Genomic DNA, 27,215 nt, shown 5'->3' with positions numbered 1-27,215 from the left:
GAGTGTGTCTGAAACGCGCTCCGCATGCCGGCCAATAGATGCTTGTCAGCTGTCACTGTCTGTGACTGATTACCGCGGTAACTCATACAGTGTCCAACCAGCGTGGCACTTAATCTCTGGTGTGGGCTACCCAAGTATCTACACACTGCATGGAGAATATCAGGGAATAGTTCATTTGGGGATCAGAGGTGGTCACATGGTTCCTGACAACTGCAGGAAAACGCATTTGATGGTAGTTTAGAGATTAAAGGAGATATAGTAAAGCTAATGGTAAAAAGATAAAGGCTGAGGACCACAGTGACAATAAAAGACCACAAGTTATCAAACTGTCTTCAAATGCATTGTTTCCAAAGATTTAATAGAGTCTTCTGTCACAAAAGCCACAGATACTGGGTTTTGTGGGTTAGTGAAAATGTAGACAGATATACAGAAGAATTGTTAGGGGAGCTTTATGATCAGTAAAATTTTAAGTATTGTTTTTTTTGCTTCCTTGTCAATGGTTAGATAAGATTGATACAGTTCTCATAAGGCAGATTTCAAGCAAAGCTATAGCCACTTGCCTTTCCTTAGCATAGCAACTGCAAGCAGGTGGAAACAGACTAGCTTAGCCTGGCGCTGTCCAAAAGTAAAATCTGCCTTTATCTTTCGTGAATTTAGCTTGAATGAACAGGTTTAGTAGTGTGCTTCAGAGGAACTGGTAGGTGTTTGCAGTTTAAATGGCCAGGTTTTCTCTTTCCTCCTGGTTCCACTTTTTATGCAAAGCTAAGCTATCTCACTGCTAATCTCTATAAACAGATTTTGCATATTCACATGTGTGGCAGTGGACCTTGCCACGGGGCTCTCCCACACACAGCCAGAGAAGGAAATGTTGCCTTTACTCATCTTTATTCAAATTCAAAACATAAATTCAAACTACAAACTTCTGAGCTTTCCAGCTCCTTAGCTCGCTCCGTGTCAGCGAGTGTCCGGGAGTCTCTGAGTTCCTGAGTCTCTGAGTTCCCTCCTTGAGGCAGTGCAGACGCTGCCTTTTAAGCACGAGGACCAATCAGCTAACAGCTCTCACCTGCGCTGATTGAGCCTCTGTGGTGCAGGTGAGGGTTCTCTCCCAGCCCCCTCACCTCCACAACATGTTTCTGTTCTAGTTTGACTCATCCCGTTTGAGCAGGCCTTGGTAGATGAAACCAAGAAGCAGGACACAATGACTAAAATGGATTTGCTCTCTGCTTTTTGATTTTTTAAAGCAGATTGCTGTTAATAGAGATTAGCCAAAATGTCATCTGGATCTGAAACACCTACAAAATGTATCGCTGTTTGTGTTTTATGCTGAGAAGCATTTGACTCACACCGACTCTGCATCTCATGTTGTGAGTCAGGCTGTAAACAGTGTTTCTCAAATGGAAGACGTCTTGGTCCGGATATCGGCTGTTTAAACAGAAAGCCCTAAAATATTGAGTTTGACTCACGACTGACTCAAGATTCATAATTGCGTACCCAACAAATATGAGGGTAGTATAAATCTTTTCTACAAACTCTTTACAGAAAACGTTAACAAAAGTAAATAAAAAAAATTTAAACCTATGTGCTGGGGACCTGTCACTTCCTGCCCGATGTTAACTGGGATTAGCTCCAGCTCGTTCCTGCGACCCTCAAAGGATAAACAGCATAGATAATGTTTGGATGGATGGATGGCTGGCTTTTTTGACACTTTTGCTGTCCATTTAGATCACACCAAGACTTTTGTATCACCATTTGAAAATGTCCTGTACCTACCCTCTGGCTTTGTGAACTCTCTGAACGTGGGCAAGGAGATGATGGTGTGGGACACTGAGTGTGCAGGGTCCAGGGCACAGGCAACATCAGTGGGCTGACAGGACTTTATACAGCGAATGATGTCAGAGCGCTCAAGCCTTGCTGCCCTAAAGGGGAGAACGAACACACACACACAAAACAAAAAGAAAAACACAAATACACACATGGCTTTTGACCTTTAGGTAATGTCCATACAAGCATTTGGTTTCTAAAGCTCACAATAACAGGGCATCATTGGGAGCAGCCCGCCGCGTAATCAAGAATGCTTTGGGCCAACTCCAAACGTTCACTATACAAACAATATCTCAACAAGACAGAATGGATACTGGATATAGCGGTCGACATCAAAAAAACAATGTGTGTGGTTTGGAAGAATAATAAACCAACAAATAATGGCCAAAGCTCGTGCCAAAGCCAAACTTCGTAGCTTGTGGAGACTCACGCTGCCATTGATGCACTGTTGCAAGCTGTGTGGGAATGAATTACTGCACTCACAGAGAATGATCCACAACCTGCTCAGGAAAATATTTGGATTTGCTGAGCATCCCCGGCTTCACATCAGATAATCTCTTGAGGAGGATTTATGGGGCAAGGGAGTGTTCTAAAAGTCTCTTAAATTGTGAGCAACATGACTAGACAACTCCCCAGCCTTTCCCCAGGGCAGCTCTCATCCTATTATTTAGGGCTTTGTTTATTCCACAGACTAATCAGTGACAGGTTGGAGGGAATGAAGGGCCTCTGCTGGCTCCTACAGCTAACGCCACCTGAAGTATCGCTATTCACTACCTGTCTGCTGCATAAGACACTGAGAGAGGTTTGTAAGGCATTTAACAACCTCGTAAATCAAGGGCTTGTCTTCGAAACGACGAGGAACTTGTGCTCATGAGAAGACTTTTGAAACTATTTAAAAGCCTTTGACTTTGACATCCAAGATATTTAATTCAAGTTTGGTCTTTACAAAGGAGACAAATCAGTGCATGGTTCAACATGGTTATGAAAACTGCCAGGTTGCCATGTATGAGTCCAGTAAATGTGCATGGCAGCCATGTAGCCGCACTGTGAGTCATGGGCCGTGGATCTCTGGCGCTCCTCAGGGGACCTATAGGCTGCAGCTGAAAGCCCAGGCCCGGCTTGAGTTGCAGGGCTCCTTTCATGGAGAGCGAGGAGAGAAGCCCCTGACAAAAAGTCAAGCCACCACTGGGTAGGGGCTTGTAATTAGCAATTAGCGGGTGGGTCCAAGTTTTGCTTTGGCCCAGGCCAAACCCACAAAATGTTCTCCTAGTTTATAATACCACGGCCTGAGCTGCAGAAAGACTCGAGCAGGACTCTAGAGGATGAGGTGAAAGCTCTGTTGAGGTACAGAGTAGATTTACGAGAAGATAATGACCCAGGGTGAACTGCCCCCTTACACACAGATGGGCACTTCAAAGAAGGGGCAGCAAGTGGAGCTAATTACAGATCCATGTGCTTATTAATGTGTGCATATATCTACATCAAAAAGTTGCCTGTATGTGTGTGTTTATGTTCAGTTGTGCATGTATGCCCTTGTGCATGCAAACATGCTTGTGTACATGTGTGTGTGTGTATGGGTGCATGCATGCATGCACATGTGCATGTCTTCTTCATCTCCCCATGCCTCACGTGGCCCAGCCCAGGAGAAAAACCCCAATACTTTCAGACCAGAAAGAAAAACAGACTTTTTGGATGAAAGTCCTCTGGTCAAGCGTACGGCCTTTTATTTTTTTTGGTAATTATTATTTATAGTCAGCACATTGATAACGCCCCAACAAAAACACTGCAGGGCATCATTCATTCTGTGCGCGGTGATGTTGCTGCACCACAAATTGTTCAGACCACCGGCCAGAGCCCAGAGCCCCATAACTCAATGTCAAAGGGGAGGAAAAAACCTCCTGCGCGCCACTATGTTCTTATTTTAAGGATATCCCCACTAGGGACCAAGTGCATCCTTACTGGCCTGACAGCTCAGGACAGGAGGAACCTAGGACATCTGAATTTACAGTTATTATAAGCCACAGCCCTCAGGCAGCAGCCTCACAGCATGTCAGACTATTTATACTCTCTCCTGCTGGTGCACATTTCCCGCTCCTTTGCCACTGCATCCCATCGTGTGTCACATACTCAGCCTTCATTTGGATTATCTGTCTGCTTTGGGGTTTACACCCGCAGTATGCAGTGGAAATCTGTGCATTTCACATTAAGCCCAAAATGTAATAAGAGCTAAAGAGAAGTGCATAAAAATAACTAACAGAAAGAAAGATATATTTGCGGTGCAAGGTAAGTGGCATTTGGAAAGTGGTATCACTGCGTTAAAAGGCTTTTGACTGAAATTTGGAGGTGTGGAATTACCTAATGGACTTTACAAGTAGTGATATTTGAGCCCATATAGTACATAACTGAAGTCATAGGCAGAATATTTTACTTTTTGTTTCTTGTACAAACATTACTGATACAGGAAATGTTTAATTGGGAAACATTAATAACCTATTAATGACTACATCATTATTAATTCAGTTGTGGTCCAACATTAGTATGTTTATTCAATGTGTATTAAAAGAGCTTATTTTTCTTCAGATATTTTGAATCGGATCATAGTTTAAAACTTTAAATATATGCATTACAAGATATTTTCATGACTCATTAAATTTCCTCATCACTGTAGCCGTTGGAATAATAGTAACATGAAACTATGCGAGGCCGTCTTCATGCCTCCATCTATGCCGTAGCCTCACATTCCAGCTGATCGCCTTTGCTGTATTTGATTAAAACCCCAGAATGTACCATTATCAAGGACTGGATTTGACTGGAACATGTGTTATTTCAATTTCAATTTTAATAGAAAACTGTTCATCCAGCACATAAACCATAAAATACTGCAAACGTCATATTGTATCATGCGACCATCATCAAATTACACTCAGTTGTCGGCAGACTTAGGTCAGTACCATTTTAAAAGTTACCCTGCCCTAGAACTCCACCTAGCGGCCATCATGGTGCCCTACCTCCAGAATACATTCACTTCGGCGTCATTTTTTACTACTGAATAAGGCTCCTTAAGTCTAGTGTTAAAAAAGTTGATTATGTAATATACTACATTAATAAAAATGAGATGAATTATTGTACTTTATATGCACTCTTAAAAATGATGTGTCATCTTAAATTTAAGTTTAATATGGGATCAATTCATATTTGTTTTAATTTCAGAAAAGCTCGGACTTTCTTTGCATAAAATTTAGTTTTGAGGACTACAGGAAGTCGCTGTTAACATTCAAGAAATAATCCGACATACAAACACCCCAAATAACAGATTCAAAGAACAAATCAGATGTTGATTTTACTCTTTGGTTTTTGAATTGATAAAATGAGATATGTTCATCAGAGAGCTCTGGAGGAGCTGGTCGGTGGATTTAGTTCGTTGTTAAGAGTCTTCATGCTAAGCTAGGTTAGCCAGCTGCTGGTGGTAGCGTCATACTCACATTAAAGACATGAGAGTGTTGTTTTTAAATCTAAATCAAGTAAGTGAATACTATATTTGCCAAAATATGAAACTATTCTCAAAATCCATGTTTACATATTGGTGGATAAAATTGTTGATTTAAAGGTGACAACATGATTTCCAGATAAGAAGGAATATAGGGGCTTTTAGACAGTTTGGGCTCAATTAGGACATCAGTGGAGATTATACTTACTAGATCTGTAACCTCTGCCTATCACTGCCTGTCGATTCAGCCCCTTCACCACCCTAGCTTCCACCTGTAGGCTTTGACATGGGGGTTATATATATTTGCTTATCACTCTCCATTATAGCTATGTCATCATATATGGGGAAGTGATGAAGTCGGAGCCTTGATGCCAAACTCTATGTGCTGCTGCTGCTGCTGCAATAAACATTTCAAACTGAGCTGTCTGGCTGAAGTGGAATAAATCCATGAATTAGAGAATCGAGTGATGTTGAATTATAAAGTTAATTACTTATCACTGATTGGAAATCATGTTTTATATTTAACTGCATACAGTATATTTCTGCCATCAATTATATGTTACAATGCAGCCTAGACTGTATCACCTTGCTATGCTATCAATATACCGGCTGTTAATTTTGCATGTCTTTCATTGAGGATAAACTTGTGTTTTTTTCCATGAGACAATCCATTTAAAAAGGACACATCTTTTTGAAGAGTGTAGTAACTGGTGTGTCCCTGTTTAACACCTGTCTACTCTAGTAGGCGGTTGTAAGGTACTCTGGGCTCCTCCTGGGTAACAAACACCAGCACTTTGGCCAGGTACGTGCTGACCGTGCCGTAGCGACGTAGCCTCAGCTCCAGGGACAGATTAAAGTCATGCGGCTTGTTGATGAGCTTCGCCACCGACATTACGCCGCCGGAGGGCACCTGCTCCGTCTTGAAGAAACCGTCCTCGTTGCCAGCGGTGATAGCGATCTGGACGTCATCGCCTGGCGCAGTGTTAGAGGGGCCCATGCGGAAGATGTTGGTGAAGACGGGAATGTTGGTGGGGAACGTGAGGTAGTAGTAGGTTATTCTCAGCGGCATGGCCAGGCACTCGCCAGACTCATTGCAAAGCAAGCGTTCACATCGACTGCAAAAAGAAAAGGGGGTGGGGGGGAGGCAGGGGCAGGACGAGACAGAACAAAACAGGCACAGGGAGAAAGAGAGAAAGAGAGAAAGAGAGACCGGGTGTAAGTTTCATTTGCCGTGCATGGCATGCAGTGGAGGGACATCAGTCTCAGCAGCCGTACAGGCCAGTCATGGTGCCCTCTGTGGGATCATGCAAGACGCTCTATCACTGGTGCCTCCAAACAAGGCTGGGCATCCCAGCCTCTACTGAATCTGAGCCAAAATGGACGCTGGATAAATATCCATATGCATCATTCTAAAAAAACAAATCATGCTACAGCCAATAATCTTTCCTGAAGTCATTCCAGCATGACATGCAGCGCCTTGACCCATACGTATGAATAAACAGCCTGATTTAATTATCCCTGTACTCAGAGCTGTTACCATGGTGACCATACAGACATGGATCTTGCTCTGTGAGTGTTTGTGTGTCTATTAACTCGATTCCTTTAAATCAAACACATTAATTCCCCAGACAGACGATAAATTCAAAGTTGTGTCCTGTGCAACAGAGACAAAATTCAGGTTGACTCACGTTTCTCCAGCACGCCGGTAGTTGCTTGGACACTCGAAGGACAAGCATCTGAATCCTCCCTGCACATTAAAGCAGCTCTGGTTCTCCCCACATGTGTGAGTTCCCGCCGCGCATTCGTCAATATCTGAGAGAGAAAAACACACCAAAATGTTATTTGGAAACATTCATAAAAATGAACACACAGTCAGACTGCAGCCATCACGTCTAGCGGTGAGTTAAAGACAGCTCACCCTGACAGCTGCGCCCGTTGAGTGCCAGGGTGTAGCCAGTGACGGGACAGGAACAGTGGAAGCTGCCAGGGCTGTTGTGACAGCGAAAGGAGCAGATATGACCTCCAGTGGGCAGAGCGCACTCATCAATGTCTAGAGAGGTGACAGAAATAAATAAATAAATAAATAAAGTTATACCAGAGAAAACAATACATCCTTAAATGAAGGAAGTAAAACTAGTTAACTTAGGTTCAGGACCACACCTTTTAATACCTGTCAAGCCCACATATACCTGGTCAACCCATCAGGCTCTGTTTGTGTCAGATTTCTCCACCCACCCATCCTTTCCCTTGCCTTCATCTATTCATCCTCCTCTACCTCATCCCTGCCTCTGCTCATCCCCACTCTCATCCGGGGGGGGGGATCTCCCTCAACATCAATTCATCTTTCCACCATAGCGAACTCATCAATCCCAGTAAAATCCTTTATTACACTTTTGTGGCATGGTCCTTGCTGGTGAAACAGGCAATCGTTGGTTGATGATAAATCACAGTGTATATATCGACACATAGGAGCAGCTAGCTCAAAACCTATGGAACTACTCACATGGAAACCGGCTGCACTTCCAGAATCGTATTCACCTAGGTGCCTGTTAAAATGCGTCCACTTTACCTTCACAAGTCATGCCATCGATGTCACTGAGCTGGAATCCACGGCGACAGTAACACTGGTACGAGCCATGCACGTTGGCACACTCCTGACTGCATGGGTTGCTCTCACATTCGTTCAGATCTAGAGAAAAGGTTATCACAGAGCAATATGAACCTCTGGAAACAACTGTACCATGTCCTTAGGAATATGTAAAAAAGTAAACAGTTGCATGCACAGTTATACACTTAGTTTGGATGTGAGCTGGTTCCTGAGGATGTGCTTACACTGAACAGATGATGGAGGATACAAGAGGATGTGTTTTTCCAAGGGTAACAACCTCAAAGGGGGTTTTGTAAAAAAAAAACAGTACAGTACACCCACTTGTAGGTAACAGGTAACCACACAGGGCTCATTCCTGCACATGGTTAATTTGCAAAGTGGGCTACGAAACAGCCTTGTACCATGCATACGATTCTAGGAGACTAATTATAATGTAAATAACTTTATATCATGCACAATTACGACATCACAGACAGGTAAATTAATTTGGAGGATGTTTTGGTTCAAAACACTATGTATCTTTAACACACACACACTCCAGAAGCAATTGGAGGTTATGTGTGCTGCTTAAGGACACTTCAAAATGTGGACAGGGGCAAATAATCAAACCACCTTGACATGCTGACCCACACATCCACCTCATTTCCTACATTTGGTGTAACACTGTCAATATGTACAGTATGCAGAGCACATGCTGTATGTGAACTGTTGCAGTCATCCGTATCTGAGAATGACTTACCGTCACAATTCCTGCCGTCAGCGCCGAGCTTGAACCCTGTCGTGCAGCTGCACTTGTAGGACCCCAGACTGTTCTCACACTTGTGAGCACACAGGCGGCCTGGGTAGTGCCTGCATTCATTAATATCTGAAACACAAAGTGGAAACACCCCAGTCAGTTAATGAAATGGTAAAATAGATAATTTTCCTGGCACACATTTAGACTTGTCGAAACAGGAAAAGCACAGGTAGAGTTAATAATGTTAATGACGGCTGGATGCATTCCATTCAGACGAGCTCTGGCTTTGACAAACTGACATGGTTTGATTTGGTACTTAATGGAGTGGTGTGTGTGTGTGTGTGTGTGTTTGTGTGCAACAAACCAAATTGGTGGGAACATCTGAATATCTTTGACCACGTTTCCCCTTGTGTCTCTCTGTTCTTCCTCGTATGTCTCTACGTTGTGTGTGTGTGTGTGTGGCTCATGGCTCATCAGTCTCCAGTCCTGCCTCCTCATTACCTGGTTAAGCCCTCTCCACCTCCTCCTCCTCACCACACACCTGCTTCCCATCTACAATAAACCCTGCAGTGCATTTAAACCCTGGCTCTTGGCTAGATCGTCTGCTCACCATCAGTGCTAGTTAGAGTTAGAGAATTCAAGTTTTCAGTTTGTGTATCTATGTTTTCTTGCAATTTTAATACTTTGTCCTTTTTTGCCAAGTGTTTTGCTGATCACTGCCTCACCAGCCTGTTCCCTGCCAAGTCAAACTGCCTTCACCTCTGCTCATCCACCAACTTCACTTACCTGCCACCTCCCTCCTCACCGAACTTACCTGTTTTTTGGGGGCACAATAAAACCTTTTTATCCTGCTCCTGTGTTTGCTGTGCTGCACTTGGCTCCAGTAAAGGAAATTGTAACGGTATCACTAGATGATCATATCTGAGAGTTGATCCCTTTTATATCAAGGTCAATATGGTCTAAAAAGACCACAATATATCCAGAAATGATAGAGACAATACAATTATTACATTTAATCTGAAAATAATATGACATTATATAAAGTAACATCATGAAGAATTCACTATGAATCCAACTAATGACAGCATGCATTTAAAAAAAATGCTTTTGTCAAGGTATCTCTGCATCATATGGGACTATAGATAGAGGTCATATGGTAGGAATATGATGTCATCATGACATCATTATGAAGTCAGAAGATGGCATCATATAGTGTAGGAATGTAACCAATAAGATATAGAGTTTATTAAGATGAACCAATCATTCGTCATATGGTTTTAATGACTTCATGATGACATTATAAAATTGCATTGTAATAATATAAAAACTTTATTATTGCCTGATGGGGTTATTTACAACGTGTGCAGGGTATAGATTGTCTCTGTGATACGTTTGATTTACACCTGTGCTTTTTCTGCCTTAACAAGTCAAAATGTGCTCTTATATAAAAAATGTCTTATACAGATTCTAACCAGTCAACCAAAATTGGTAAACAGTGTTTGACTTAAAATTGGCTGCAGGGATAAGAGGTATGGATGGATGGATGTTTCACTTGCATGCAGAGAATGTACTTTGGACTGAGCTACCATGTAAAACCATCAGACAAGATCTACTGGTTCCTTACCCTCGCATGTGCGGCTCATGCTGTTGAAGATGTAGCCACTCCCACACTCACAGCGGTACGAGCCCACCAGGTTGATACAACCATGACCTGAACAGACCTCCTCAGGGCCCTTACACTCATCTATATCTGCAGACAGGAATGTACAGTAAGCAGCAGAGAATACATGCATGATGTGCACCGGTAGGTTACTATGATGCTTTTGTATCTAGGGATGACAAGTTGCTAAGCCGTACCAACACAGCGCGTGCCCTCTTCGTTAAGGTGGTACCCCCGACCACAGTTCACAGAGTTCCTCTGGCAGATGTAGGAGCCAACTGTGTTGATACAGACCTGTCCTCTGTTGCATGGACTGGTGTGGCTAACACATTCATTGATATCTGAAAAAAAAGATTGTTTATAATATTATTATTTATTATGTTAAATTATGAAATTATGAAGAGAGTGTCATGTAAGAGGAGGTAGACTCCACAAAGAATTATCACCTCCGTCATGGACGTTATGTTTTCGTCTGCTTTGGTTGCTTGTTAGCAGAATTACACGAAAACTACTCAACCTACTTCCATGAAATTTTGAAGGGGTGACCCCAGAAAGAATCCATCCAATTTTGGTGCAATTCCAAATCAGGGTTGGATCCAGAATTTTTCTATTACTTTCTTTGCATTGCAAGAAAGGGTAGAATAATTTGTGGATCTTGATGGATAAAATGTTTAGGTCACTGATATTAAAGAGTGTGTGAAATTTGTTGTAGATCCAAATAAAAATCTGGATGCAGTGAATTTAAATGGGGTGTCCTGAGGGGACTGTGGTGCCTTGGCAGAGGTCTGTACTCTCTAGTGTCTAGTTATGATAATGCAATGCAGATATATGTCTCCACAGCTCTGGATGGGACACCTCTACACTGTCATTTGTTATGGTGCAGATTTTTACCACTGCAGTGGCCCAGGGCATCCTGGATGAAGCCAACCGCACACTTGACCGTGGGAAGACAACGGAACGACCCCTGGCTGTTTTGGCACTCAAACTCTGGGCCGCAGTTATGGAGACCAGCCTCGCACTCGTCAATATCTGGATGACGACATCACAGCAGAATTATTATTGAACACGCACTGAGAAAACCTGCAAACACTAAACTCATGCATATTATCCATGTTCAGGCTACATGTGTTGTAGATTATAGGGACATTATTTATATACATCACTTCCTGAACTGCTACTCCTGCTACAGAATCGTTCTCCTACTTTGCACCCTGTTCATGAAACAACCTCCAGAATCTGATGTATTTCTCTGAAGCTATGATTAGTGTCTCTAAAGTGTGTAAATACTATCCCTAAACTGTTGTTTGTTTGTAACCTGCTCTATTTTCCTTAGTCATTGTCTGAGTTATGCTTCATATTTATATTTTGTAACCTTGAAATGGTCAGTGCTATCTTTGCTTGGTCTCCCTTATACCAAGTTAAATAAAGGTTAGATTAAAAAAATAAATAAATGCATTAAACTGACCCTTGCAGTTGTTGTTGTCAGTGAGTTCATAGCCAGTTCCACAGCTGACCTCTCTCTGGCACCGGAATGAGCCCTCTTTGTTGATGCATCGCTCTCCTGCCCGACAGTTACTGGCTCCCAGCAGACACTCGTTTATATCTGAGAGGAGAGGAGTAAATAATCTATTGCACATATATTCTATAAACATTATTGGCAAGTGTGCTCCACCTAACTTCCTTATCACACCAATCAAAATCTCCTCTAAGCAGTCTGACTATTAAAATATAAAAATAACTTAGAAGAGTCTTACCGTCACAGCTCTTCCCATCTGGTTTGAGTTTGTAGCCTTTCAAACAGGCACACGTGTTGTTGCCGACACAGACATGAGCACATTTCCCTGAACAAGCAACACAAACAGGCTCATAACTGATCACATTATTTTTCAAGGTTAAGCCAGTTAAAGTAAATGTGAAAGCTTATATAGCGATTTGGTTTATTATACTGTACCGTCACACTGGTCGGTTAGTATTGAATTATCTCCATTTTCATTGGTTGCATCCTTGTTTGGTACTGTGTGACAGAAACATAAAGAATGGTTATACACACGCCCACATCTTAACATAATTTTTTATAAATAGAGCTTGAAATCACAACTTTATTTCCTCCAAAAAAAAGTTGCAAATAATGTTTTTCAAATTAATAATCCAGGGACTTATTTTTGAATGGACAATAAATGACTTGCTTATAATGCAAAGCATAGTCACGGAGCCAAATGTTCATGTCAAGATGCTAATTAATAAATTAGACAGCATCAAATTAATATCCTGCCTAAAATCGATCACAGTCCAAACACATACAGATTAGGATGAGGTGAATTAGAGACTCTGAATTGTGGATACACTGACGCCCTCTCCAGGGTTTACCTCGCCTCGCGCCCAATGTCAGCTCTCAAAGTATTATAGATGGTGGATGGATTTTCAGTGAAAATTAAAAGGCAATGACCACATACAGCCACCAGGGGACAGCGTGGGCTTTTGTTTAACAAGACAAGTGGCGCTCTGATTTCTCCATCTCATTTTTCTTATGTCTTATATGAATCCTCCAATATTTTGAGAAAGTGAATGTGGTGATGCACAGGCTTTCTCTCACTGGATTCTGTTTTTATACCAAAGCCACATAATCTGCTTTCATTCAAACAAACATGAGGAAAAACTGCACGATAGTTTATTTTTCACCCACACTCTGTTTGTGCTGTTGGTGCTGTCTGGTTATCTGAGGCTCCCTCCATGCAGCAGGCCCGGGACACCAGGCCACACTGGTAGCCCACAGACAGGCTGTTATCACACGGTAGGCCCTGCTCCTGGGTCGTCTTCCCCAGAAGACAACAGTCGCAGCACATCTACAGAAAAGAGAAAACATTACAATCCAATGCTGTGTTAGACGGCATGGGAGCACAGACAGGTGCATTTAAAAAATGTAAAAGAACAGAAAGAAGGGGAAAAAACACTCAATCCAAAACTGATGTAGCAGGGGAAGTGAAAGCCAAAATGTAGACAGGGGGGAAAAATTGTGGGATGAGATTTTGGTAAAATACTGTAGTTAGACAAGTAGACTTTTATAATGATGAATGAGGATGAGGTGATTCAGACAGTCAGACACTCAAGCTGAATGATAAGACACCTGACAGGCTTCAGGCAGATGGACAGACGGACGGACAGGCAGACAGACGGACGGACAGGCGAGATCGGCAGAAAGTCCCTAACAAAGACGGACAGGCAAACAGTAATGAGATGATCGTCATCCCCTCTGGCTGAGGCCCGCTCAATCAATCATTACAGCAGCCCGGTAATGTCAGGAGAGAGGGGGGGGGGGGGATGTGCGGTGCAGAGTGTGGAGAATGGGTGTGTTGTTTCACTTTGGGCAGTGAGAGTATATTAAGTGAAATCTGACAGTCTGTGGTGTGAGTGTGTTGTAATTGCAGTGATTGCAAGACTGAACACATGCCACACAAAGATTGAGTTTTAACTGCGACTCTGTGTGTGTGTGTGTGTGTGTGTGTGTGTGTGTGTGTGTGTGTGTGTGTGTGTGTGTGTGTGTGTGTGTGTGTGTGTGTGTGTGTGTGTGTGTGTGTGTGTGTGGCCTTGACACCGTCCTAAAAGACATTTAGGTGCAGAAAACCTTTCAGGACAGGTTTTTAAAAAAGCTGCATCTATCCAAATAGCTGGATAAAGTCCAGTGATAGACATGTAATCACTATAGACTATAATCACATAGTTTACTGAATCAGGACTTGTCAAGCTTAGAGTACTAGATGAAATGCAGTAAATACATTTAAAGGTGTGGAGAAAAAAAACTAGAATCAATATTTTCATAATGCAACTAACTATGTATAATATGAAAGGTGTTGACTGTAGTGACTCTGCTGATTCCCCTCAGCCCTACAGAGTTGTTGCATCTATCAGGTCATTGGTTTGGTTCCCCAGCCTCACTCCTGCAGACAGGTGAAGTTCGCAACTACCTTCTTCAGCCAAATACTTTATGTGGAAACAGCTAAAAAGGAAAATAGATAGTGGACTTTGATTCTTTTTGATTTCATTCAATCCAATGCTAATGCTGCCCTGTATGAGCTGGTGGAGTAAATAGAGAAATGTTTGCTAACAAGGTGACCATACCAGCATAAAGGCGATGTTAAGTGTTTACACTGCCCCCAAGTGGCCAAAACTCTTGCGACTAAAACTTACATTCTAACACATTCACCCAATTTGCTTTAGCCTACATACCAAGCACGAGCCTGGATACAGCTAGCATAGCATGTAGAAAGGAAGTAAGAGTGACTAAATCTTCTTACTAGCATCTGTAAGGCTCAGTGACCACTGTTGTTTGTGCACAGGCTGTTGTTTTAAAGGAGACGTATTGTGGTTTTTGCTTTTTTCAATTGTTCTCTTTCCTCTAGTGTGATATATAAGATTTCTGTGTATGTAAAAAGTTTAAAAAGCCCAAAGTCCATGGTAAAGGGAGCTCCTCTTCCCCACAGAAAAAAACTGCTCCTAAGACGCCCTCGTCAGAAGTCCGACCAATACTTCTGGTGTCACGTGACATCCCATAATGAGACATTGCCGGTATATTTGGCAGGCATTGCAACGTCTTCTTTAAAATCCATGTCCAGTAAAAACAGGTTGTAGTTTGTACACTTAAATTCTATATAGACTTGCTGTTTCTCTCTGCTTCCAGTCTAAAGCCTGAGCTCAACTAAGCTCACCATCTTCAGTTCCATGGGTATGGCACAGACTTATTGAACTCTTGACAAGGGAGCAAACTATAGGTAAATTCACTAAAATGTTGAATATTTCTAAGGATTTTTTACATTTTCTAAGATGATAAAATCTCCTATTGGGGAGAAAGAAGCCCATTGAGGGTTAGGTAGAGAATATATATTTTTAATATGATGTAATAAGTTATATAATATAATTATATAACAAGTTGGGGGAAACTGTCTCCTTCTTTTCTGTAAACCCTTTGTTATACTCTCCTTACCTGAGCTTGTTTATGAGCCATTATCTGCACTTTACAGGCGATCAAGTGAAGACAAGCTGCCCCCGCTGACAATTACCTCATCCTGTCAAGAAAACGCACCAACTTGCCTCATTGCCTCTCCAAATTTCATGAAACATTTATCTCCAAGATGTGTTGATGTGCTGCGTGTTGTGAAAATAAAGAGGCACAAAGAGGGGATTATTTGAAAAAGGGAAGAAAAAAAAGCATAGAAAGGCCAAAAAAGTGCTTTGTGAGCCGGGGAAGATTCGAGAGTCTGAATTTATAATCCATCTGACAGCAACAAGCTCCATTCTGCCGTGGAGTGACATGCCTCATCCTGCTCCTGGCACACACGCACACACACACAGACACACACATACGTGCACACAAAAACACATTCAGATCATCAATCATTTGCCTCCAATCTAGCTGTCCAGCAGAATAGTGTGCATTGATTGAGTGGAGGAGGGTTTTTTGGTGCACACAGCAGTTTGAATCCATCTTGTTGTCTCTGTTTATAGTGTTTAATGTTAGAAAGACACACACACAAACACACACACACACAACAGACCTTTGTCGTCTTGGTCTCGCAGGTGCGGCTGAATAAAGAGTCACAGGATCCTTGGTCTTTGGCCACATTGATACCAGTGGTGCACATGTTATCCTCGAGCACTGTCACACAGCACTGCTCCTGCACTATCCTGTCAGCAGGAAGAAAATAACACAAAACACAGGTGGTGCATTTATTCTCAGCTCCCTCAGCGCAGTATGAACAATAACAAAAAATAGAGGCGACAAAAAATGTTTGTGAAAAGACAAATGAAGCAGTAAAATAGATTTATAATGAAAATTTGAGAGATCAATTATGATGTTATACGATGGAAACAATTGTGATATAATGAATAACTGAGCCACGTTTCCTCCTTTCCTCAGTCTTACATTCTTCATTCACGGCTCAAAAAAGCAATTTATCATTTGAGTAACGTGGCCCCCACAGGTGGGAGTAACAATTAATAACTGGAAGGGATGAAAATGTTAGTGTAGATGATTGAAAAGTTGAGTGGTAAATTGTCATCTGATTAGATAAATTTGATTGACATTTCATCTGAGACAGTGTTGCTGGGATAATCACCTGGACTGTGTTGTTTACTACAGTCGACCACTCATCATTTACCAGACCAAACTGACATGAATTGTTTCACAGCAGCAAATTTGGTATTTTGACCAGCAGCGCCATCTTGTTTTTCTGAATCCAGAATAATTATAGTTAGAGGAGCAGGGGGTGGGACCAACCCAAAGCTTGTGTACACACCCACATACGACCTGCACCCATTGGACAGTATTACCTGTCAATCACAACGGTATTCATGCCCAAATGCAGTCTGTGCTTTATCTTCAAATTTACTCGAAATGGGATCATAATTTCCAAAATCATGCTGTGTTGAAGAAGACTTGAAACTAGCAATTGAGACCATCAACTCCTTAGGAAAATCTGTACTGATGTTTAAAACAAATGAGACTTCTATAGAACTGAGTAATCAGATGTTGCCAAATTAACAGTTTGAATCAAACCAGCTTTAAATTTATTAAATTACTTGACCGTTTAAAATACCCTTCTTTTTATTTAAGTCCACAACTTGAAAGTCAAAACTGCTCCACCCTATGAAAATCTGCACAAACACTGCAGGCCAAACTCTTGAGAAACTGCATGACTCAGCCTGCCACAATCACATTTTATAACATTGTGTCTGACTACAATGTTTTGAGCAGTGAATATGAATCAAAGCACTGTTTTATGCACCAGTTGATCCTAAAATTAAAATGGAACTTAATCCTAGATCCCAATTGGACAATTCGGTCTTTTGTGGATGTAATTTGATGTAAAATGTATTTGTCCTTTGTTTTTCCTGTCTTAATAGTTGACAATGACAATTTTCAATAAAGTATGAATCAGTCAGTCCGTCAATCAATTTCTTATCCATTTTCATTGCTCTTTTTTTGTGGCTTCCACTCCTCATGCAGTGCAACACAACAGTGCCTTTCTGTGCAGCCCATTAAAATGAGCCCTGAGGCGAGCCTGATGGGGGATCTCAAAGTTGTCCCAGTAAAAACCTCTTCATAGATGAGTGGGATGTGAAAGTCCCGTAAGGATTCAGTGGAGGTGTATTTTTGTTTTGCAGCACTGACATCACCGGGTTGAATCTGGGTTGAGCAGCTCTCCCTGAGGCCTTTGTTCTGTTGTTTCAGACCAGAGTTAAAGCAACACTTCCCGGATTTACATGTGTCCACCTCCACATGTCCTCACTCATGGTGGGACTTTGGGTATTACAAAACACTCCTTGCTTGCTCACTTTTTTTTTTGTTGCTTTTATCTTGCATATTTGTTAGATTTTAATATTTTGAATAGTGTGTTATGTACATGATACCTTGCTGTTGTAAGACAGGGATTTCCCATTTTGGGATAAATTAAGTAAACCTACCTACCTTCCAACCTGGCTGCCTGCCTGCCTGCCTGCCTACCAGCCAGCCAGCCTAACTACCTACCTACCTACCAACCTGGCTGCCTGCCTGCCTACCAGCCAGCCTAACTACCTACCTACCTACCAACTTGGCTGCCTGCCTACCAGCCAGCCAGCCTAACTACCTACCAACTACCAACTACCAACCATCCTATCCATCCATTCTTAGGACAACCTGTCCTGTCAGAATGGACCAACAGTTGGTCAGGTCCTAATCATTTCACTGATCCTTTAGAAATCAATGCTAATGTGTTACAGATGGGATTTAGAACATTTGTATTAACATGCTGGTACAGAAAGTACCTTGACGTCTGAGCTCACCACAAAGAAGAGATCCAAACTGTATATCTCTATAGCGATCAATGAAATACCACATGTTGTAATGTCATGTTAAAATGTCAAATCAATGATCTGTAAGAGGCACAGCCCTTTTACATGAAAGCAGTTCATTTATATTTCGGTTACATCAGACTCCATCGTGTTATCTATTTGCTCTCTGTTGGTGCAGGCCCATCAGTTAAGAGTGTTGCTTTCTTTCTGGCTCGAATCTGTCTCACTGAGACTTTACTGGGAACATTAAAAAAAAAATGCCACCCCCTCACATCTCCTCTGTCATTTCCAACAAGCCTCTTTATCAACTCTTACCAGAAATCTCTTCCCACATAAACTGCTGTGGACCTAGAATTCACGCACATCCCCTCTGCCGAACCTTTTAAGGGCACAGACACGCTCCTGTTTTTCTTTTTCTCTTCTCCCTTTTCTTGCGTACTTTCTTTTCCCCCCTTTGGTGTCTGAAGTAGTCCTTCAGATTTCCTGTTATTGCCTCTCTCTGTCTTCCCTCTATGTCACGTTTCACCTCTGAGGTATTTCCTGGGTTTCGAAACAACCCCTCTTCTGACCCCCTCATTCCCTCCTCACCCTTTTCCACTTCCCAAATACACCCTGCTCCCCCCACAAACCTCTGCCCTCTTCCTCCGCTCTCCCTGACACTATAATTTAGACAAATTTGGGATCACTAAGGGTGGCTACGGTAAATGTGTTTGCCATCAGCGTTCACAGCAGCAGGCCTCTCTGGATTATGGGCCCTGAACCTGTGGCAGGACACCTTCTAGGGTTACCAGCAGGCCTGTTATTATCCCATCACTATTAGTGTTTCCCGCTCTCACGTGAAGTGAATAATGTGCCTGGAGATTTACGGGAGTGAGGTAAAACAATCTCATATTAAGAGCCAACAGAATTTTCCGACCATACAACAGGCCAAATCGCTCTGGGACAATATTGCAAGAGCTACTGTGGTGCAGATAGAAAATAAGTAAGATTTTGATAAAGAGTGAAGCAGTTAATGACTTGTAAATCTGAACTATGCCCCAGGAAAGTCTTCTACTAGAGCACCCTCAGCCTTGTGACGTATAGATTTCTGATCAGAGAGAGCAAAGTATCACATACGCTGTGTCTCAATTCAGGGGTTGCCTCCTTCAGAGGCTGCATTTGAAGACCGATTGTGTCACAATGGCGCGACGAGGATGTTCCGTTTCGAAGGCTCCTCCAAATGCAGGCGACAAATGTGTCCTTTCATCCCTGAGAGACAAAGGCTCCAACAGGTGGACCCTTCCCGGACCAAACTATCCAAGGATTCATTGCGCTTTGGTGACGAACAATTTTTCAAAGAGGTAGGTGACCAGATGTCCAAAGTTTGAGTCGGACTTAAGTCACCCTTCAACTCAACCAAACAGCTAATGGTGCACATGCAACAGCACAAAGGGCAGGACGAGCTGGTGACACCGATCGCAGCCTCTGCAGAACAAACCAGTCTCATTTTGGTACAGCCTCCACAGTCTACAAAGACCACCTCCTTTGTGGGCCATGTAGACTGAGTCCTCTGAAGGAGCCGGATCCAGAATTAGGACAAAGCTATATACTTCACAGCACCCGCTTACCTGCATGTGTTTGACGCAGAGATGAGACGGAGGGATGCACAGTCTTCGTTATCATTGCCTCGCTTCTGTCCATCCTTACAGCAGTCCTCTATCGAGACCTGCTCTGCTCCTGCAGACATTGAAAATAACACAATTTAGGTTTTTGCACATGTGACGTGGTTTAGAAAAGCAATACATTTGTGCACATTTACTTTTGGGACATTTTCATATCTGGTATTATCTCATTTGTCAAGCTGAGGGGACGCCCATAATGAGTGTTGGAGACATGCAGGCACACCTGCCTGGATACATGAGGGGGATGAGAGTATGGTTCCATACCCTTTAAACTGTCCATGACTAGATAAGTATATTAAATGGCACAGTCATAAGTATGGTTCAATGTTTTAATGTCTTTACGTAACACATTTCTTTTGGCAAAAATAATTCCTGCTGATTGACGCACTGTTTTCAGTAATTAAGTGATGGTATTTGGAAATCTATCCCAAACAAAAGAGAATCCTCCCAGTGTCCTAAAAGGCAAGTTACATTTTGTTTTCTGAAAGATGAAGAAAGAAAATTCTGATTCTGTTTGGCAATTTTAAACCCCAAAATACCTTTTTTGTGCCAAAGACAGTGATGGATATGTTGTTGCACACGCAAGAGAGGATTTTTTTTCAAAAACTGGAGCCAAACCAACTCTGTGGTGATCTGGCTGTTTATTCATGTGGATTAGAGAGCGTGGAATTCCTCGACTCTGTAAACAATCAGCTGACGCAATCACATCAAGTACGTTCATTTGCCTGTGGTTTGTGTGATCTGCCAAATTTGAAATAGCTTTGGCAGATCAGACTCTTGACTTTTTTTCTTACCTTAGGCTAAACCCAGGATAAGTTTGCCAAATTGTTATTAACAATAAGTCCCCCGAGAGGAAAAAAAGAGAGAAAACAAACTCGCTGTGAAATAAATTTTGTTGATCCACTGTAATAGAATACGCGATGCTGCTGGTTTCTGACTGAATGTTTTGAATTATTAGGGAAGTGATTGTGTAACGCACTGAATAAATCCATCTGGCTGAGACTCAGCCTCTGCTGCGACACGTCTGGCGTCATGGACTTGAGATGGTTAGATTAGGTAGGGAGGACAAGTGTCTGGGAGAGCAGTCCTCGGCTTTACAGACTCGCTTCTTTGTCCCATAGGGGCAGGAAGGAATTTCATTTTGGCCATTAAATCCAAAGGGAAGAAGAATCAGGAATAGTCATCATCCTAAACAGCTCTATGCACTGATAAACTTCAGAACAACACAGTGCTAGCATTGGAATAAAACCCAGTTTCTCAGAGTAGTTTTCAGGTTTCTATAAACCCAGGTGTGCAGCCCTGAAGTGTGAGTGAGATATGACAACAACTACGTATTTATTAAATTAAGATGTGGGTTTTTCTCTTATGAAAGCGAGTCAGGCTACTTGAAATCAAAGCAACTACACAAAGGACGATTAACCTGGCAGAACGGATTGAGTGCGGACGGAGGATTTATTACTCGGCAGCCACATTAGCTGACTCACTAGCGACTTCTGGAAGTCTGGCACATCCCAGAATCCTCTGGCCAACAAACCTCGTATAACAGCTGGATGAAATGAGATGACATTTTAAAAGCTTTTCACGTGGGTTTACCAAGTAGGCCATCTCTGAGTCTCCCTCTCTCTGTCTGTGAATGTTAAAGACCTGTAAGGTAACACCAAAGAGACTATCACAAAGTATTTTGTTTGCAAAAAGCTGATAATATAACTTTGCAGTGGCTGCCATTAAAGGTGTTAAATGTTGAATACTCTTATAGAGTAGTTCTCCCATCTCCATTGTGTTTTACCATTATCAGCAACTGGTACCATTTTGCAAAAACACCCTTTTTGTAGTAAAACCAGGGAGCAACCTCCCAGATTCCACAAAATAACCAATTCCGGAGAATTTCTCTGCTGGGGCACACTAAGTATATTTTAAATGACAGGAACAGTTTGTCATGCATGTTAAACTGCTCCCTGGGATGTGTTCTGGGGATTTCTCCCCACAGTAGGTCTCTGCTGATAACTGACTCTAAGCCACTAAGCATCGCAGGGTCATTCCAACGCCACCACTGTCTGCTGCTTTGCAAACCTAAATTCAAAGACCAGAAGTGCTTCTAAAGCTGCGTGGTGCTGTTTTATCAAAAGAGGCAAACCAGGCGCAGCTGCTTCTGCAGTCTAGATACAGTTTGCCACAGTGCTCTGCTGATGCATTGTCTGTCTGGAGACGGCTGATTTCCGTCTTGGATGGCGGTGCTGGTTTGTGAAGGGCCATTCTGTCTTGGCAGAGCAGCACATTGCCTGCCTGCGTCTAGACGCCTCATGTAAACAAGGCTTAATGAGCCCAGTGGTGGAGCTCCACCCAAACAGAGCAGTTGGCCATTCGTCACTACAGACGTGCATCTCTTATAGGCTGCACTCAAGGCTTTTATTTGGAGGTTTTTCAGTGACATAAAAAGGCTGTCATACACAGGAGGTATCTATCTATCTATCTATCTATCTATCTATCTATTCTATTGTCATATTCCTCCTTAGATCAGGTCTTTATATGATTTACATACACAAGTATCTCTAGGGGCTCTGGTTATGTAACAGGTCAAGCTGACAGCTGACTGAAGTTTACTTCAAACTGACCTTTGACGCGCACAATGAAAGCAGCTTGGAAAAGGGTGGCCCCCACTGACTGTGAAAATTGCCCCATGTGTGACCAGGGAGACCATGAGCCTTTTGGATATGCCTCATCCTATACCTTGGTAACCCTGCTGTGGGCACTCAAGTATAAATCACACCTGTCTGTCTAGACCACCGTGTCCTGGTGAGACAGCGGCCTTTCTGACACTGCATCACAGCATACCAAGGTACTTGGCCTTTGGCCTGGAGGGCAGGAAGTACAGAAACCAGGGCGGTGAGAACTCTCACTTGTGACTTATGCGAATCTGCATTTTTAACACTCCTCCATTTGATGTGACATCTTTTCTTTCATCACTTTGTGAGTCAAGTTGAATTCACGGCTACTGCATTAAGACAATGTCATGAATGAAAAAGAGAGTAGATGATGGTTTACTTTTCGATTGTTTCCATATGCTGCATATTCTCCTACTTTTCTTTTCACGTGCTATTGTACAATCTGGAACACCCACCAATATACATGAAGTATTTTTGTATCATTCTTTAACTTATTTGTTCTGTTTCTTTTGTTGTTGTTGTCCTTGTCCCTAGAGCAGTATGTGTATTTCTATCTGAGTCCACTAAGAGTAATGTAAAACAGGAGTCAAATTCCCAGTATGTGTGCACATACTTGGCTAATAAAGCCAGTTCTGATTTGGATGAGGCTGGTTGTTATTCTGTTTTCATGTTACATACAAATGTAGTGTCTGGATTTTGTCAGACACAACACAGTTAATTTGTAGCTGCTACACGCTACACTCATTGTAACCTACTTTTTAAGTGGGAAAACAATGGAAGTGATCTGAATCATCTATGATGAAATCACAGGAAACCAGACTTCACTTCAGTCCAGACTTGCAACACTTTGACGCAGCCAACTTTGAAGTGTGCTTTCATCACATGTCCCAACTAGTCCTATGACAAATGCATCACCTCTTACTCTTTGTCTGGTATCACTTTGATTCTCACTCTAAACACCCTGATAAACCCATGTATAAAAATACATTACATAGTAATCTGTATCTTACTACAGTGGCGTCGTTCGGCTTGGTTCAGCCTAGTGTGAGTAAAAGTCACGTATCTTGCAGAAAGGTAACTTACCTTGGCCAAGCAGGAGTCCGAACATGGAGCAGAGCAGCACAACACGCGGACCCATTGAATGAGGAGAGATTCTGCTCAGTGCTGCTGTGAAGTGAAGTGAAGTGAAGTGAAGCAGATCCCAGCGCCTTCAGCTTCCTGTTGTGTTTGGGGTGAGTTTTCTCTGCAGGATGGTGAGTGGATCGGCGGCGGCGGCGCTTTCGGGGGAGAAAAACGCAGACTGCACCGTGCGAGAGGTGGATGTGATGTGATGGAGCTGAGAGGCGCAGTTGCAGCGTGACTGGAGGAACGAGCGTTTAATGATGATGGCACGGTGAGGGGCGGGCTGCACGGGGCCACATGCACACAGCGACTAATCAAACCTGCGTCCTCCTCCCCTGCTAGGGAAGCCATTAACTGTGAGATCATTCCTGGGTTATTACACTTATAAAAGATAGCTTTATGCTTAGAAGTGAGATTGTAGTGTAATTAATGTATGTATTCTAACAGGAATACATCTACAGAAAGGCCTATCCTATATATAATATACATACTATATGCTCTGGAACTTCTTCACAATCATTCCTTGTCATTAGTGAGTTCTCCTCAGAGACTGAAACTGTTCAAGTATGTGGCTTATGTATAAGTTTAAATGACTGAATTGATTAAAGCTTTTCAGAGGTGCGTTAAGCAAGCCACGCTTTAGAGCCAAATTCTCGACTTTTCAAGATAAAAGCTTTATAATTCAGCTCCATTACTGCAACAAAACGAACGTTGTGCTTTTACTTTGACGATATTTAGCCAAAGAGTGATTCTATGAGCTAGTTTAGCTCTTGCTCTAAAGCTGCCTGTTTCGAATGGAACTGTTTTCTTGTCCTGTGTTAATGCTCCGGAGCTACTCCATACTTAGTCCTTGTCATTGGTGAGTCCTCCTTCAAACAGTTCTACAATACACTGTCACTTTTAATTGTTTGTGTGCTGGACTTTGTGTGCAGAGCTTTTTATAAACAGTCTATGGCGCAGAGAGAAGTTACAAAACTTTGTGTTCATTCTACCTGGTTTATCTGCAGTGAAGATTTGATAGTCAATGTTTTTCATAAAATCCAACTGAATTTCCTTACTTGCTGTTTACATATGTGGCTTTTATATAAGTTGAATTATTGTCTGCTATTGCAGAGGTCTGTTGAGCAAAAGTTCACAGGTTTTCAAGATAAAAGTTCTGTAATTTAACTTGATAAAAAGCATTTTAATAAGAAAATGAACGTTCCAGAAGACTTGGTCAGCTCGGCCCATAGACTGAAGGACCACTGTCCTGTCCCCACTGACTGCTACAGAGCGCTGACCATCTGTTTATTCACATACTGCGTGTAAGAATACACATGCCAAGTGAGGAACCAATAAGATGAACGGTTCCCAACATATATGTTCCACATGAAGACAGAAAGACAGACGTTTGTAGAATTAGTAGGTAGATGTCACATGATTGATAGTGATTAAGATTTGTGATACTACTGAGGGAGCTGTAGCCTCACTCCCATTCCATAGCCTACTGCAGCATTCGCAAGAGTCTTCAGGCTACACATTTGTCTCCCCATCCTGAGCAGAGTCGAGTTTTTCAGTCTGTGATTAATGATTGTACTGATTACTCAGTAACATCTGGAGCTGGTTTTCAGGTATTTAAAAAATCTGTTGTGGCTATGTCCAGACTGTAATACTGATATCTCAGTTAGTGTGGGGGGGGGGGAAAGAAAGAGAGAGGGGGTAAAATACTCAGTGCCGTGTCAGCAAATAAGGTTATTAAGGCTAGATTTTGGGTTTGTTGCACCTTAAAGGTAACTAAAATCAGGCTTTCTCTGTTGCTGCACCAAGAACTCTGGAACAGTCTCCCTCTCTGCATCAGGTCTTGTCCAACTGTCGATAATTTTAAATCTAATTTAAGTGTCTCTTTTGAGTCACTCCATCCTTAAGTCATTCTTATGATTCTGTGAATGCTGTGTTCACTTATCTTGTTTTTCCTTTCTTCAAATATTTATACAATATTTACAACATTGTATATCTTATCTCTTATCCATGCTTGTTTTATTTGCCAGGATTGTTAAGCACTCTGGCTCCTGAGATATTTTATGTGCTATATAAATAAAACTGACTTGTCTTGACTTGACTTCAGGGCGATGATAAGTGAAATCAGAACCTGCCTCTTTGCTGTTGCATTAATCCTTAAGATTTAATCCTCACTGATATCTGCACAGCTGTATTACTTGTCGCTCTCGGCCTCCAACTGAGCTCATTTTTCTCTGTCGTTATTAAACTTTACAGCTGCACCAAATAAAAAGTGGGGCATTTACCCTCAAAGTTAATGAATTAGAGCTTTTGTAACAGCGCCACAGATGTCAGCCACGGTGATAATGAACTGTGCAAAGGAGCTGGGTATAAACAAACCACACATGCACATACACCCACGCTTCACGTCTACCAGAATTGGCAAGGAGCGGAGAAATAATTGCTAGACTGTATTATAAACATTTTGTACCAACTAAGGCCCTCTGCAAATTCAATCAGTCTCCTGACTTCTGGGCATGGTGACAGAGGAAGGTTAAATGATCGTCTAATCAGACCCATATGTCTCCACCACCAGTCTAGCCAGTCTAGAAACATCACCAAGGACTTGATATTGGGACACCACAGGCATACAGGGGAGCCCGCAAGTCTATGGCAGTTATAAATGGGTGGCTGCGCTGTATAAAAGTCTAGTGTGTGATGAGCTGCGTCTCATTCTCTCTGCTCCTCAGCGCACCACAGACGTCCTATGAGAGGAACCTGGCAACAGAGACGATGAATATTTTAAACGACAACGCTAGTGCTTTGCATGATTTGCTGGAAAATTTACATAAAAGTATATTACACGCGTAGGAATGGTGTTTGTGTGACTTCCAGGCAGCCACTTGTCTCCATTATTCCATGAATGTGACACAATAACACAGTAGCAGAACTGCAGAAATGTAAAGGTCTGAATTCTATGGTGATTATCTTCCTTATTTAGATTTATTACAATTCTCTTTTTTATTACACGTATCCCAGATTTAATTTTTCCTAATAAATCTATTTGGAAATCTTCCCACTATGGTGTAAAAATGAGCCTGCTGAGAATTTATTGGTGTAATCCATCACAGTCAAAAACATACAATACAATAACCTCGACAACAACAGCAGCAGACATGTTTTTTATTGTGATGGCTTATAAGACTTTAGCTGATTCTCTGCAAATCAACGTTAATATCATTACGAAAATCAATGAAAATAGTAGTGGAGAGTTAATAGTAGTAAAATAGTAGTAGAGAGAGTCAAGAGAACGCTGTTACTATAACAGCATGAATGAGATTCTATCAGTCCAGGATGCAGCAACCTCCTAACCGTCACCAAACAACTGCTGGCCAGTCGCTAATCTTATCCTTGCCTCAGTGTAATGCAGATACAGGCTCCTAAAGGCCATATAAGGAGCAAAGAATGCCCGAAATGAGAGCTAGGTCAGTGCCAGGCCCGAACCAGAAGGGCTGGTTACAGCACAGGGGACGTCTGAGGCCAACGTCCCCTTTCCTCTTCTTCACCTCCAATCTACATATAAGCTTTAACAAGAAACAGCAGCATGGCCTGACCCCTCCGAGCTCATAGGTGGAGGAAATTGGACTGACCAAG

General features: G+C 42.2%; 1 protein-coding gene across 2 annotated transcripts in view; it reads right to left on the bottom strand.

Moving 5' to 3' along the window:
• The window catches only part of fbln1 (fibulin 1), a 35,352-nt gene extending 11,530 nt beyond the window's left edge, over positions 1-23,822 (bottom strand). Inside the window, exons 1-15 of one of the 2 annotated variants that reach the window (XM_034588419.1) lie at positions 23,547-23,822; positions 19,747-19,855; positions 15,862-15,991; positions 12,996-13,155; positions 12,264-12,326; positions 12,067-12,153; positions 11,778-11,915; positions 11,204-11,341; positions 10,510-10,653; positions 10,277-10,402; positions 8,656-8,781; positions 7,878-7,997; positions 7,227-7,358; positions 6,997-7,120; positions 1,771-1,916 (exon numbers count right to left, since the gene is read on the bottom strand). In XM_034588419.1, coding sequence (XP_034444310.1) covers positions 1,771-1,916; positions 6,997-7,120; positions 7,227-7,358; positions 7,878-7,997; positions 8,656-8,781; positions 10,277-10,402; positions 10,510-10,653; positions 11,204-11,341; positions 11,778-11,915; positions 12,067-12,153; positions 12,264-12,326; positions 12,996-13,155; positions 15,862-15,991; positions 19,747-19,855; positions 23,547-23,601 — 1,798 coding nt within the window. In that variant the 5' untranslated portion in view covers positions 23,602-23,822. Of the gene's footprint in view, positions 1-1,770; positions 1,917-5,405; positions 6,424-6,996; positions 7,121-7,226; positions 7,359-7,877; positions 7,998-8,655; positions 8,782-10,276; positions 10,403-10,509; positions 10,654-11,203; positions 11,342-11,777; positions 11,916-12,066; positions 12,154-12,263; positions 12,327-12,995; positions 13,156-15,861; positions 15,992-19,746; positions 19,856-23,546 lie in introns of those variants that run through there. The other variant, XM_034588420.1, reaches the window with a different exon arrangement.
• Between the last annotated feature and the right edge of the window lie 3,393 nt (positions 23,823-27,215).

The sequence above is a fragment of the Hippoglossus hippoglossus genome, chromosome 6, assembly GCF_009819705.1.
Source record: "Hippoglossus hippoglossus isolate fHipHip1 chromosome 6, fHipHip1.pri, whole genome shotgun sequence".
NCBI lineage: Eukaryota > Metazoa > Chordata > Actinopteri > Pleuronectiformes > Pleuronectidae > Hippoglossus > Hippoglossus hippoglossus.
This window is presented reverse-complemented; position numbering and strand designations above follow the sequence as displayed.